This window comes from Heterocephalus glaber, unplaced genomic scaffold (assembly GCF_053883595.1).
Source record: "Heterocephalus glaber isolate CG9 unplaced genomic scaffold, H.glaber_assembly_v1.0 deba00001569, whole genome shotgun sequence".
NCBI lineage: Eukaryota > Metazoa > Chordata > Mammalia > Rodentia > Bathyergidae > Heterocephalus > Heterocephalus glaber.
In genome coordinates, this window is record NW_028258354.1 from 9,569,771 (window position 1) to 9,585,871 (window position 16,101).

General features: G+C 37.2%; 1 protein-coding gene across 1 annotated transcript in view; it reads right to left on the minus strand.

The window, feature by feature from the left end:
* Window positions 1-1,484: 1,484 nt before the first annotated feature.
* Kics2 (KICSTOR subunit 2) overlaps window positions 1,485-16,101 on the minus strand; it is a 43,761-nt gene continuing 29,144 nt past the window's right edge. The window contains exon 4 of the mRNA XM_087192369.1: window positions 1,485-9,311. Within this exon, the coding sequence (XP_087048495.1) occupies window positions 9,262-9,311 (50 nt within the window). The 3' untranslated portion in view covers window positions 1,485-9,261. The remainder of the gene's footprint in view (window positions 9,312-16,101) is intronic.

The following is a 16,101-nucleotide window of genomic DNA, read 5'->3' on the forward strand; positions in this document are numbered from 1 at the left end:
TGAAAGATTCTCCATTAATCTTAGAGAGATCTTTGGACTCATATCAGCAATTCCCCCTCCCTACTCCACTTCCAGGGTTCTTTTGTGTTCCCTTCAATAATGTAACTTGCCAAATACACTTTACAAAATCCAGGGGGAGGGAAATGCATTAATGATTTCCAAAAGTCTCTGCCAAGTCTATGATTTTTGGAGTGACCTCTATTCCTACTTGGGGAAAAATTAGATTCTAATTAAAGCTAATGTTGGTACTGTGTTTTGCTTTGTAAGAGAAAAGCAGGAAACATGAAAAATTCTTTTTTCTTGCCAGTAAACATGTTCAAACTTACTTCAAGGAAAAAAAGATACTATCGATAGCACTCTGGTGGCTGGAAAATTCATTAAAGTTTAGTTTGAACATGGTATTTCCCACTCGTACAGAGCAAATGGAAAGGGCTTCATTTGGTGCTGGAGGAAGTTGTTCACCTTAAAGAAAAACTCTAGCTCCTTAGTCAAAGAACGATGCTATTACCAAAGGGAATTGTAGGATAAATCTTTGGGGTCCCCTAAAATGGGCTCTAGTTTGCTCCAGAAACTTGGTTATCAATTTGTCTGGATCTGTGACACCTCCCTCGCCTCATCCAAAAATTTTTTCTTATCAGTGATAACTACGTGTGAAGACTATAAAAGCTATCAGTTAGTGTTCGTATGTGCAAGTAAAAGAAACTGACTGGAAATTTAAGCAAAAGGTGAATTTATTTATAGCCCAATAGTTAACTTGGAGAACCCCCAGGAAAACCAGAGAATGAGGTTTGAAGGTCACCTAACTAGGAATTCTCTCAGAGGTATGCCAGAGAAATAATTAAAAGATACCACTGTATCTTCTGGGCTCCTTAGGCCCAGACCATGCAGCTCCTTTCCCACAATAATGCCCTAAGAAGAAAGCAAGGGAAAAACAGAGGGAAGAGAAAAGAGCTTAACTACAACACTAAGCCAGTTAGTGGTAGCACCATGATGCCCTTTCTATCCCGGAAGTGCACATTGTTGGTGATAGCTTTTTTTTTTTTTCCCCATCAAGTTTATTGGTACATTTTAGGTATAAAATACAGTTACATTCATCATTGGGATCTTGTACCATTACATGAGTATCTTGGTTCTTATTTTTTCTCCCCTTCCCCTGCCCACCCTTCCCTATTTACAGACATTGTTTCCATTTTTTTTCTTTTCTCATATTTTTTCTTTTCCCTTTTTTTCCTTTCCCCTACCCCTCCCACTTCCCCTGCTCCTTTAGACCTTTTCTTCCTATTACACAATATCAATTATACATTTTTTAAATTACAATATTAAGATCTAGGAGACATTACCACAGATTTTACAGAATTTAAAAGGATATAGAAAGCATATTACAAAAATCTGTTTTGAAATAAATTTGACAACTTCTAAGAAGTACCTTGGAAGACAAATTAATGAAACTAACTCTGGAGGAAATATAAAATTTGAATAGCACCTATTAAAGAAAGTATAGACCTAGCTTGAAAAACTACCTATATGACAACAGCAGGCTCATATACATTTTAACTGATAAATTATATCAAACAATTAAAGCAGAAAAAAGAAGGAACACTTCTCCCCCCATTTTAGGAACTCAACATTGCACTAATACTAAAACTGGATAAAGAAAATAGAAGAAAAAACTATGAACATAGAAATTTGTTTAACAAAACAAATTCTTAGAAGTCAGATCTAGCAGTATGTAGAAAGTGGTTTTGTTATAGGGATGGCAGTGTTGGTTCAGCATTGGAAGATCCACCCTCAAAAGTCATTGCTTTAACAGAGGAAAGGAAAAAGCCATATGATCCTGTCACTAGTTGGAGTAAAAGTATTGGACTAAATTCTACTGCTGTTCATGGTAAAAGCTATCAGGAGACTAGAAGTAGAACAGAACCTTCTCAACAGATTAAAGACATACTCCATACTTCCAGTGAGAACACCTTATATGAATGGAGAAAATACATTGCTTTCTCCTTAAGGTGGGGAATAAGGGCAGATATGCTTACTCTTTATCGGTCCATTAAACTTTGAAACTTAGGCCCAACCAAACTAGTCTGGCAATAAAATGACACAATTAGGATAGGATTGGCAAGGTGGAAGCAAAATCTTTATATGTAGATGAAATGATCTCTACAGAGAAAATACTAAGAAATCTCTAGGAGCCCCTAGAACTTGTATTTGAATTTAGCAGGATTAGAAAACACAAGGTATATATAAAAATTCAGGTCTGTGTATACTTGCTATAAATGAAGAATTGGATATTGAAATTTAAAAGTTATGTAGGAGTACAAAGGACATAGAAAAGCTAAAAAAAAAAACAGTGTTGGAAGATGTTTAGTACCTAATTTTAAGACTTCTTCTAAAGCTACAGTAATCAAGGCAGTGTTGGTGTAAGGAAAGACATATAGATCATTTGAATAAAACAGAGAATCTAGAAATAGAACCACACATATATGGTCCACTGACTTTTGAAAGATTATTTAACATCAGTATTTTATACAATATAAACTCAATTCAAGAGCCGAGGAAGAGAAAGTGTTTTCAGCAAATGGCACTAGAACACCTGGTATCCATATATAAAAAATTAACTCAACCCTTTATTTCCATATATGAAAATAACTTGAAGGGATCTATGAACCTAAATATGAAAGCCTAAAAGTGTAAAACTTTAAGAAGTAATTATAAGGGAAAATGTTTATGAATTCAGGGTAGGCAAGAACTACCTAGGATACAAAAAACATGATGTATAAAAGAAAAACATGATAAATGAGATTCCATCAAAATTTAGAACTTTAAATGACATCATTAAAATGAAAAGTAGTCCTTAAACAGACCCTATTTACAATGCATATAACCTATGACCAGAATATATAAAGAACTCTTACAGCTCATTAATAGAAAACCTAATTAAAATGTAAACATAAGAAGATAATAAATAGCCAGTATAGCACAAAGAAAGGTGTGCAACTCTAGAATCAGAAAAATACTAATCAGCACAATAACAAGATTGAATTATACACTCGTTAGGGAGATGAAGTTAAAAGTTTTAAAAGCCTTGTCATGACTTTTTCTTTTTGTTGGATTCTCCCCCTATGCGTTTAATTTGTCACGCCCCGTGGATTCATTCTACTGGGTTTCCTGGGGTTGTGATCCTCATTGTCTTTTCCTAGGATATTGTCTAAAATTTTTTGGAGTGCCGGTTTGGTATTCATGAAGTTCCTGAGGTGCTCTTTGTCATGAAAGTAACTTATTTCTCCATCAATTTTGAAGATAGTTTTGCAGGGTACATCAGTCTGGGTTGGAGGCTGTTTTCCTTTAGAGCTTGAAATACCTCACTCCAAGCTCTTCTTGCCCTGAGGGTTTGCATTGAGAAGTCTGCTATGATTCTGATGGGCTTTCCTTTGTATGTGATTTGTTTCTTTTCTCTCACTGCTTGTAGAATTTTTGTTCTTCTGTTGGATTTCTGGAATCCTATTATATGCCTATGTGTAGATTTTTTTTTTATCAAGGCTAGCTGGAGTCCTATATGCCTCACTTATCTGTATGTCAAGTTCTTTTCCCTTGCTTGGGAAGTTTTCTGCCATCACTTCTCTGAACAGTTTTTTGATTTTTTTGTTTTTTGGTACCAGGGATCGAACTCAGGTCCTTGCGCTTGCACAGCAGGCAGTGAAACCACTGAGCTAAATCCCCGGCCCGTGAACCGTTTTTTTACGTCATCTGTACTCTCTCCTCTTTCTTCATTGACTCCAATCAGTCTTATGTTATTCTTCTTAGCATTGTCTAGCAGCTGCTGGATTGATTTCTCGTGTTCCCTTGCAATTTTAAAGCAATTTTTCTTTTCCTGGTCACTAATTGCAGTCTTATCTTCTATATCTGAAATTCTATCCTTACATTGATTCATTCTGCTGCTCAGACTTTCGATGGAGTTTTTGATCTCCTGGAAATCTGTTTGTATCTGTTTTATGGATTCCATTTGTTTCCTATGTTGGGATTCCATCATGTTCCTCAGATCCTCTATTTTTTTATCTGTGTCCTCTCTAGATTTATTAATCATGTCTTGCACCATGAGCACAATCTTTGCTGTTACTGAGTAACTATTTCTGATTTCATTTTTCCCAGATCCTCTTTTGTTGCCAGTTCAGAGAGTTCAGGTGGTTGAGTATCAGATTGTTCCATCTCGTTTCCCTTTGGGGTTGCTGTAGGTGATCCAGAAGTTTGTTTTTGAGGCTTGTTTACGTGTCTTCTAATTTCCATTGGGGTGGGAGTTGCTTCTGGCACCCATGCAGCTCACCTTCTCTGCCCTAGGAGCGTGAGATTGCGGTGGGGGGGATAGCTTTCTAATAGACATGTAGTTTAGAGGTTGATGGGATCCCTGAACCCACCATGTACCCCAACCAAGTGAGCAGTTGACCTCATCAGTATCACTTCACTTCCTGCAAGGCTTCTGCACCATGAAGTCATATAGTAGTCATTGGCTTCACCTCCTTTGGCTGATGCCCATGTGCCATAGCTTCTTTGAAGACAAAACTATGTTAATAAAGTCTAAGGAGATTAGGAAGAAATTGTTCCTGGGCCAGGTATGTAGCTTAGTGGCAAAGTGCCTGCCTGGCAAGTGTAAGGCCCTGAGTTTGATTCCCAGTACCAAAAAAAAAAAAAGAGAAATTGTTGGGCTAGGGATTTAGCTCAGTGGTTCTGCCACCTGCCTTGTAAGCACAAGGACCTGAGTTTGATCCCTGGTACAAAAAAAAAAAAGAAAGAAATTGTTTCTGCTCAGGAATGTGAGGTCTGTTGTCAGATCTTCTAAGAGAACTTACAAATCTAGATTTTTACATAAATTTGCAAATTATTGCAGTCCACACTGGGTCTTTATTTTCTAACTCCTAAAGGGAACTGGATACTTAGTTCTAGAAGAGGCCTTAAACACATGCATTTTCTCCTATCTACTCTCATTGTCTTCATTTAATAACATGACTTCTCACAAATCCCTCCTAGTGTCCATCTCACTAAGCCAAAAAACCCTAAGTATGCTCTCACGTACATTAAGAGACTCTGTCCCACTCCCCTGACTGTCCGAGGTACTGTCCTCTGTATCCTTAAACTATACAGAGAATGGTGAACTCTTTCTGTCTGATTTCAAAAAGCTCACTGCAATTTATTTTAGGTTCTAGCCAGAAAGTTGCTGGAAACAATCCATATTGAAAATAATATGGCATTTCATGCGTTATGGGCTAAAATGTGTACTCCTAAATTTATATGTTGAAGCCCTAAGCTCCAGATCTCAGAATGTGATGTGTTTGGGAATAAGGCCTTTAAAGAAGTGACTAAGTTAAATTGAGGCCATCATGGTGAGTTCCAATGCAACCTGACAGGTATCCTTAAAAAAAAAGAAAGAAATTATGGGGAAAAAATAAGAACCAAGAGAGATTATGTAAAGGTACAAATTTCCAATGATGAATGTCATTATATTGCATACCTAAAATGTACCAATAAAATTAATTTTTTAAAAAGAAGAAATTTGGACACACACGAGAGATCCGCAGTGTGCATACACAGAGGAAGGGCCATGTGAGGACGAGAGAGAAAAGAGTCGTCTTCGAGCCAAGGAGAGAGGCCTCAGAAGAAACCAAATCTGCTGACACCCTGCTGTTGGACTTCTAGCCTCAGAACTGTGAGAAAATAAGTTTCTGTTGTTTAAGCAACCCAGTTTGTGGTACTTTGTTGTGGCAGCTGTAGCAGACTAATCCACACGCCCTGGAAGAAAGTATTAAGCAATAAAGAGGGGAAGACTCGCAAATAAAAGCCCAGGCCCTGGTTTATGCAGGATTGTAAACCTAAGCTCACAGAGCCTTCATTTGGAAATAAGAGATATGTAATCTAACAAGATCTCCTGAGACTCATAGAGGGACCGCCTATGAAGTAGTGCATCTGCACTGCTGGGGAGTTACAAGATATAGGGAATGCTTTTAGAAATTCCTTTCAAGTCCCCAAAGGATTCTTCAGCACAATGGAGTTTGAGAATTATTATCATGAATATCATAAATATTTTACAGTCTCAAAATAAAAATGCACCAAAAGGTCTTTTCTACAGAGTTCAAATCAATACACCAAAAATAATCTCAAAAATATTGAGAAGTCCATGAACTCAGGTTTGTTCCACTATATTCTCTCTAAATTCTCCAATGAGGCCCAAATTTAGCCAAACTATTAATATTATCATTCTTTCTTTTCTAGACCCAAAAACAAGCAGCTGAATTAATTCCTTAGGAGCAGTCAAGAAAACAGTCAAGGAAGGCTGTGTAACATGTGAAAAATGTACGTTTCCATTGAGGAGCCCATACAGTAAGCCCTTAGCAAAGAAGAATGAAATCTCCATCAGCACTGAGAGGGAAAGGGGCCAGGCTTCTGCTGCTTCTCAGAAGGATCTCTCTCAAAGAATGATTCTAATAAACACATCAGTGAGGGATAGGTGATTGCACTGCATTAGTGAAAGACTCTTTTATCATTTGCAGTCTATTATATGTATTCTGATCTATTCTATTTCACACAAGAATAACTTTGGAGGAATGCAATAGAGTTTGCAGAAACACTTTTGGAGGGATAAAAAGAAACCTAGCTGCTTCAGTGTCATTCTTTAATGTGAACCATAAAAGACTGCAGGAGTAGGGGGTCTCTACTCACATCGCAGAGTTGAAAGGACTTAAACCAGAAGATCCAAGAATAAGAAAAGATTATACAAATCCTGAGATGTATGCCGACAGTATGAAAATGGAGTCCCTTTAAAAGTATTATACAATATGGTCAAGTTTTAAGGAATGAGAAAAAGACAGGGCTTAATGAATCCACCTCTTCTAAAGAAACTGGTCCCCCAAATTTCCATTTCATCGCCATGACAACTAGTACTCCATCATTGCCATAGTAACCAGCTGAATAGCATTAGTCTAAAGACACACTCTTTGATTGGGCAACCAACATAAGCCATTAGGAGTCTCACAACAATGCTGAAAAGGCAGTTCTGCAATCACATTGACCTATTTCTAGCTTCTAGTATGCTTCAGTTCTCCAATCTGCTTCCCTAAAACCAAGTGTTTGGGGGACTGAATTAGCTCAAGAAGTATAAAATTGTATCCCAATAAGGCACTATTAAATTCAAGAGCCTTTGTTGTCTAATATCCCAGAAATGTGAAGATATATGATAGCCACATCCTCCTCCATGTCTTGTGACCCCTGTGTTACAACAACAGGGCACACTAGCCACATCTAAAACCAGATGTTGGTTTCTGGTGACAACAAGCTGCTGTCTTTGTTTGATGAGGGCACTGAGAAGATGAATGAATGGTAAGGAAACTTTAAGGAAGAAGAATGACAATACCGTTAAATAATGGGATGAAAGGATTTCTGCATGTGGTAGCACTCTTATTTGTGCATACACATAAACTAGCACTTATGAAGTAAAAATAGTATTTATGAAAGTCCTTTCAAAAAGCTGTTGAGCTTTTTAAAGAAAATCATTCTTTCCAGCTAATAATTTTGCTCGGTACTTGCTCAAAGCAAACTACTTATGTATTCATGAACATTCCTAGAATGCTGCTGAAAGCAGGAATAACTTGGGAGATTTATTCCACCCCCAGCCTACCCACTCACTCTAGTTGGCTACACTTTTTCTAGGTGTGTTTCATTGGGAAATTTCCTGTGTGCTCTCATAGCATATGTACTGAGAACCTACTGGTGGATTGCACTAGAGTTGATAAAGCACTAGGCTTGAAAGTACAATATAGGTCAAAGGTGGGAAGTTGGAGAAAAGAGAAAGGGAACTTGCTTTGAAACTGGGTTTACAGAGCATGTACAACCAAATATTATAGATAAATAAAAATTAAGTTTTCTTAAAATGCCTTTATGCATTCGGTTCTGATTTCATGCTATGTTATGTAGCACTCTTCTAAATGCTCAAAGTACATGAGTGAACAGATAACAATCCACCTTTGTGTTTACATTCACATTTTACACAAGATTGAGAAAACAGCAACTGCTTATGTCCCAGAATGGAGCTATTTTGTTGGAATGATGGAAATTATGAGGGAGCTCCAACCCCAAGCATTCCTTGGCATTGCCACTGGTGTATGTCATGTCCCAGCCTTTGTGCTAATGGATGGAAATACAAAGTTTAGCAAAAATCAGTTTTGGGCTATGGCCTCGGGAAGTTTACAGAACAGAGAGGAAGGGAGTTGCTGAGGATGAATGGCCATCTGCCTACAAGGCTCTGAAGGAAGGAACCTAAAAGCCCTCAACCAAAGGAAACTGAGCAAGGCTGGGCTGGGGCTTCCTGACGACAAGGTAGTTAAGATGAGGGCTGAAGGGTGCAGGGATGGAGGAGCAGATGCAGTACAATGGAAGGTGCTGAAAAGCATTCATGTCATAGGAAATAGGATGAATTGTTCCAGGAACCCAAAGAGAGCCGGGGAAGAAAGAGTGATAGGAGACTGGAGAAAGGAGCAAGGTTACACACCCCTGTCAATACTTACACCACAATGTTCACTACACTATACATCCTTAGACTAGTAAACCACATACTAAGTCAGACTGTCCTCTCTAATTAATTTAATATGATTTTAGTTTAAATCTATACATGGAAAATAACTTTTGGTTTTAGTGGGAGATTATAAGGAAAGGAATTGGTTTAGGTGACATTAGAATAATGAGGATTTCAACTCAACAATAGTTCTTGAGCCAAGTGCCAGACTCAAGTGATATAAGGTTAAAAGTACTATGTGACCCAGTACATGACCCTTGTGGTCTAGCCATACACATACAACTACATACAAGTCCATCTAGAACATTCAGAAAGTGATCAGAGAGATGTGTTCATGGAGCAACCTTTACAGTAATATTGCCACTAAACAAGCGGAAGAAAAATGTTAACTACCATTACTAGTATACAGTGTTGGAGGAGTCAGGGTAAAAGTATCTACTGAATTACCTGGAAGGGTGGCACTGTGAATATCAGGGTTTTATTTGCAGATCTTTTCTGAGCCTCCTGAGAAAATTCAGTTTCTCCTTCTCAGGAAAGAATTTAGTAATAGTAGTTTCTTATCTAGCCACAGTAGTTTGATCAGTTATTTTAAATGTATATATGAGAATAGAAATTGATGCACTACACCAATAGAATAAATATCATAAGAAATGAGTTAAAAACTTAGGACTATACCTTTATCATAAGGTAAAAATGTGCAGTAGTAACTAAAAATTAGTCTTTGTCCAAGGGAAACTCTGACCCAAGATGAGGAGTCCTGCAGACAAAATGACTAAAATTAACAGACATATTTGATCTCCTCCGAGCCATTTAGAAATAAAAAGCATTACATATATTTATCATCATTGCTGTTAATAATTACTATTTTGCTTTTGTATTCATTATCTGAACATTATAGTAACATAGTCTGTAATTTATAAGAGTAAACCAAAATAGAAACATGATGTGAACTGAAACTTCAGAGCATGCTATTATTTCACAAGGTATCATCTCTGCCAAATATACGAGACTCAAAGCACAGTAACCAACAGTACCACAAACACAATTTCTACATAGCAAGAGAGAACACCTTACTGTGGATCTGTTTTTCTGAGTTCTCAACTCAGAAGGAAATGTATGAGCCCTTGTAAGGTCATCCTCCACCCATATAATCAGTATCCTAGTCACTGGATTAAAAAAGCAAAAGGAAGATGAGAAGGATGAAGGGAAGAATGGGAAAAGAGGAGACAAAGAGAGGGAAGGGGAGAAGGAGGAGGAATTCGATTGAATTAAATAGTTGCAAGGTCTTGCAGATTCTTGCAACTCAACACTTAACCTAATTCTGTGTGTCCTCTTAGGTTTACTTAAAATCATTGCTACTTATTATTTAGGAGTCTGATTAGATATAAATAAACTGTAGTATACTAAAGGCCACAGTGAGTTCATTCTATCTTTAACAATAACACTAGAGTAACTACATCAAAGCCTTTGTAGAAAATCTAAATGTACTCCCAGGGCTCTGACCTATACAGCACTCTTACTAGTACATGCACTGTGTAATTACCATGAGTCAAGGGTTATCTTTCTGAAATTTTGCTGGATGGCCAGTATGTAATCTACTTTAAAAATGTAAGTTCTTGAATCAGGATAAAGGATATTTATCAGTGTGGTAATCTGCTGGAAGATAAAATCTGTAAAACTCTTGAAGACATGGGCATAAGGCAGGACTTCCTGAACAGAACCCCAATGGCAAAAGAAATAACATCAGTAATCAACAAATGGTATTGCATCAAATTAAAAAGGTTATACACAGCAAAGAAAACTACCAACAGAGTGAAGAGACAACCTACAGAATGAGAAAAAAATTTGCCAGCTATTCTTCAAATAGAAGACTAATATCTAGAATATATAAAGAACTCAAAAAATACACCAATCCAAAAATCAAACACCCAATCAAAAAATGGATATCTGAAATGAATAGATACTTCTCAGAAAAAGAAGTACAAATAAATATATGAAAAAAAATGTTCAACATTTTAGCCATTATAGAAATGCAAATTAAAACACTGAGATTCCATCTTACCTAGAAAGAATGGCTATCAAGAAATCAAATAATAACAAAAACTAGTAAGGCAGCAGGAGAACAAAAAACACTTCTATATTGTTAGTGTGAATGTAAACTAGTACAATCAATATGGAAATAGTTATGGAGATTCTTCAAAAAATTAAAATTACAAATTCCATTTGACCCAGTCATTCCCCTTCTAGGTATTTTCCCAAAAGAGTTAAAGACATCATATGTGATACACGCATACCTATGTTTATAACAGCATAATTCACAATAGCTAAACCTTGGAAGCTCTTATATGTCCATAGACAGATGAATAGATGAAGAAAATGTGGTATTTATATACAATAGAATACTAAAGAAGGATAAATTTGAGTCATTTGTATGAAAATGGATGTACCTTGTGACTGTCATGTTAAATGAAATAGACACACAAGCTTAAATATTTCATGGTTTCTCTTACATGAAAAACCCAAAATATAAATAAAGAGCAAAATAAAAAAGATAATAGGAATTAGGGAGACTCTTTTTTTGCAAATGGGAGGGGGACCAAGAGTTGGAGGGAGAAGAAAGGGAATGAAAAAAGAATGAAGATGTGTTATGTACATGCACCAACTCCTCACAAGGAATGTAATCATGTACTGCAAACATGTACATGTACATTACTAATAAAAAATAAAAATTTTTTAAAAAGCGATATATCAGTGTGTAGCTCTCAGGAAGAGTATTAAGTGAGTAAACTAGGTGTTCTCTTCCATCACTAATTTTTATAATGCTAGATAAATTTCTATAATGAGGAGTTCTCTACTGAAGTTTCTCTTTGACCCTCTCTAGATCCCTCCTTTCTTTTATAAATTATAAGACGTGTTTCATACCTTTAGCAGAGTTTACAGTCTAATACACAAAAGACATTTATTCCTTCATGGGAGTGTGAAATGTCATAGCATTTCCAGTAGCAAGCTGGATCCCAAGGTAGAGGTCAGCCACACTGTACTCCAGTGACTGTAATACAAAGCAGAAAGCTAAACGCCATGAGAGTGATATGAACAAATGCAGACAGTAGTCCTTGGAGGTGAAGAAATTCCTTCCAATAGGAAAAAGGAAAACCATACAAAAGGTGGCCTTTTCTTGGGTCTTTCAGGAAACAAATGATTTTGATAGGTAAAGATGGCATCAGGCAATCAATCATCTGTTCTGGTTTGAAGGTTTTCAAAGTGCAAACCTTGGGCCTATAGCATCAGTAATACCAGAGATCTTATTTGAAATGCAAATTCTTAAAAACAGCGTCGGAGATTTAGCTCAGTGGTTCTGCGGCCTGCCTTGCAAACGGGAGGACCTGAGTTCGATCCCCAATACAAAAAAAAAAATCTTAAAAACAAAAACAAAAGAAATGCAAATTCTGGGTTCTAAACTTGACCTACCAAATTAGAAGTGAGTCTAAGTAATGTGTTTGGCAGCCAAAAGATTCTGATATACATTTTAGTTTGAGAATCAATGACCTAGATTTAAAGTTCTGAACTGGGGTCTGGGAACTTGGATGAGGAAAAACTACATCTTTATTTTCCCTAATCTCTAACAGAAATTTAGCATTTAGCATTTCCTTCCTGTAGACAGAGGCAATAAAGTTCTATGCTAATTATTAGGATCAATGATAGAACTTGTTATTTAATGCATTAATAAAGAACATATACAATATCACAGATTTTAAAATGATTTTGTGACTATTTCAATATAATTGCTCTCCTTTGTAATTTAGTATATATTATTTTGTGCATTAAAAAACTGAGACAATGTTCATAGGTATCACGAACTGCCAGAGATCCTATTATACCAGAAGTGTAATGAATCCCTAGTCCAGAAGGATTCTAAGAAAATCGAGCAAAGGCTTAGAGGTGAAAAAATACATCTAAGACTGGGCAAGTGTTCCATTTTGACTGAATGATGAGTTAAAGCAAGAAAACACTGGAAGAAAAAAAGCAAAAATGTTGAACTTGACCATCAGTTTTTCAACAGACTCGGAAGTTACTTGATCACTTCTTTCAAAAAGAAAGCAAGAAGTAAAGCAGAAGGGATACAAACAAATCAGGATTTATTAAGAACTACGTGGTAAAGGTAAAAAGGATGATTGGAATACAAAAAAAACAAAACAAAACAAAGTGAGAGACCAAATAACAAACATAATTTCTAACAAGGCTTGACTAACAAAAACACAAAGAGAGTGACAATACACCGCTTCAAGGGCAAACCCCCTTGACGTAACTTTCTCCAGCTAGGACCCGCCTCCTAAAGTTTCCCTCCCAGCCCTGGGTCCCAAGCGTCTCCCAAGCGTCGTAGCACATCCGCCAGGTGGTGGACATTTGCGACCCAAACCATGACTCTTACCTGAAAATATGAAGAGGGAATATGTGTCTCAGAATAAATCATTAAAGTCTTAGGAAGGAAGTGGCAACGAGATTACAGTCATCTGTGAATGGTTCTGAGTCAGCAGAAGTTCACTGCACAGTCCTCAGATGAGGAGTTTGGAATGTCTTGGTGAGAATTCAGTGGAACTAACAGTTTCTGACTCTTCTCTTGAGCCAATCCCCTGATTACCTGTCTCTACAAAAGCAGTCATGAAAGCCCCAACTGTAATCACTAAAAGTGAGCATTTTTATAATCACTCTGTACTGCTCAGCTTTTCACCGACCAAAAAAGTCAGAGCCCCAATTGTGCCAGGTTGGAAACCTAGAACTAGGGGCTTGTGTGTTGCTTTCATGTCGCCCTCTACTGGCTACTTCCAACCTAATCTAGGTCCCAATCTTGCCAAAGGATTTTGTAATTAATGCTCTTTTTCGTTTCCTTTTTTTCTTTCTCTCTTTCTTTTTCTAATATTCCTTTTCTATGCTGCTTTTTGTTTTTGATGGAGGTCCACTTTGGAGAGTTCAGACCCCCAAAGAGGTCCAGAAATGGAAATTAAACAAACTTGCCAAAAACAATAGCAAGTTTAATACAATACCAAAAATGTCAACATTATAAGGAAACTACAGCATCAGCTGCTACAGTGCACTGTGGATGATCACCAAATATTTTCCAACCCCATATAATTAGGACAACGGACACATTCAATGTGATATATATGAAATGATAACGAATAAGCAGAAGATGCCAAGGTATTAGAAAATTAATAGTGGTGCAGCCTGTAATCCCAGCATTCCCAGAGGTTAAAGCAAGAGGATCTCAAATTCAAGCTCAGTTTGGGCAATTTAGTGACTTAACAAAATTTAAAAATTAAAAAGGCTGGGAATGTAGCTCAGGGGGAATGTAGCTAAGTGTGAAGGCTCCGTGTTCAATCTCCAGTATTTTTTTTTTTTAAAAAGGCAAAAAGATTTTAAAGTTGTGTCCACAGAATGAAATAGGGAAATAATAGCTGGTGTTTTCAAATTAAAAGTAATTACATTTTTTAGGTTGTCTAAAGTACTGTTCACAGTAAGCTTATAAACATTGTGCTGGTGATTGTGGCTAAGCTGAGAGCTAGAACTAAATGGGTTCTCACAAACTCAGTGAAGACAAAGAGAAGACACAAGTTTCCCCAGTGAAGAGTTCTTGCCCTTGTCTAATAGGAAGGGGTCTTGAGCATTTGCTTTCTAAGGCCATGACCTGATCAGGACAGCAGAGTTTTTTTAGTTCATAAGGCCATAGCAACTTTCTTCACTATTCAAGTATTAACTTCCTGCTCCTTCCCCTTTTTGTTTTTACTTCTTTTTCTGTTCTAAGACTCACCTAACCCCACATTTCCCTTACACTTCATTATATTGGCACAAGGTAAGATAAAAAAGACAGTTATATTTAATTCTTTCCCTTTATATGGTTTTTTTTCAATTGAGCAAACACCTCATCTTTGGCTCATCTTGGTATTGAAACTTAAAATACTGATCATGCCTGGGCTTTCTTTCCATCATTCCTTTCTGCGTAATCAGCATGTATGGATGATAAATGTAAAGTATCATCACCAGCTGAGGAGCAGACTTCTCTGAAAGCTCAGGAGTATGGAAATGGGGCATCACAACACTAAGAACACCCAAAGCTGCATCAGATGTGGCATGTCCAGAGACTAGCAGTCCAAGTTCACCTCCAAGTCCTTTATAATAGTGAACTTCAAAACTAGAATCCAGCAAGGCATGGCAGCACACACTTATGATCTCAGTACTCTGGGAGGCCAAAGCAGGATGGCAAGTTCTAGCCCAGCCTAGGCAATTTTATGATACTGTCTCAAAAACTAAAAAGGGCTGGGGATATAACTCAGTGCGAAGGCCCTACGTTCAATCCCCAGTTCAGGAAAACAAAACAAAACAAAACAAAAACTTGGATCCTATTCTGGATATGTGAATATGTTTCATGATGCAAGAACAGTGATCATTTTAAGGATATTGACTTCAGATCCTCAACTTCTGTATCACTGCTTTCCTAAAATGGGCCTGTTTGTGCAGGTGCTATTTGTGGGGCTGTTTCTTCCAACTTTCCTTTTAATAACTGCCTTTCTCCCATGCACAAGGAAACTCACATCCCATCTGTAAAGTTACTAAGGTGTATTAGGAGATGGTTTTCCATGGGTGTTTCACATTTTTTCAGGTCTTGAGAATGGAGCACTAATTGTCCTTAATTCTGGACTATCATTCAAGGATATTTATATAGCAGGCATCCTTGGAAGAATGTCTTCCTTCTAGAGGTAGTGTCTCCCTCTATGGGAAAGAGCAGACATGTTTACTATTATGGATTGAATCCCCCTAATCCGAAATGACATGTTGAAGTCCTCAGATGCATACCTCAGAAAGTGACTACTTGGAAATAGGATTGTTGCAGATAATAATGTTGAGGTTATGATCACTGTCCTTAGAGAACAACAGGTATGTGAAGACAAAGACAGAATGCCATTGATGACAAAGGTAGAAACTGGAGTTGTCAGCTATAAAACAAAGGAGAGTCAAAGATTTCCAGCAAGCCACCTGAAGTTAGCAGAGGCAAGGAAATTCCTCTATAGGTTTCAGAGGGAAGATGGCCTACTGATACCTTGATTTCAGACTACCCCACAGAACTGAAAGATCACTCAACTGTGGTTCTTTGTATTGGGAAATTAATACACTTACTGTCAAAAATAATTTCTCCTTCTGGAGCAAAATTTAAAATGGGGATGTAGTTAGATAGTAGAGTACTTGCCTAGTTTGCACAAGGCACTGGGTTCATTCCTCATTATAGGGTGAAGGGGTTTGGTGAAGGGGGTCTTACAGATTCTTTGGCACCTCTCTCTCAAGAGCCAACACTCTGATCTCAGTGTGTACTTTTAAAATTCTTCCCATCAAATCTCTTTATGCCTCTTTTTAAAAGATGAAAAAAGGGCTGGGGATGTAGCTCAGTGTGAAGACCCTGTGTCCAGTCCCTACTATTGCCAAAATAAATGAATAAATTGGGGGTATTATGGCAGGATGTAAAAATATCTGTCTACCAAACAAACCTAATCAATTTA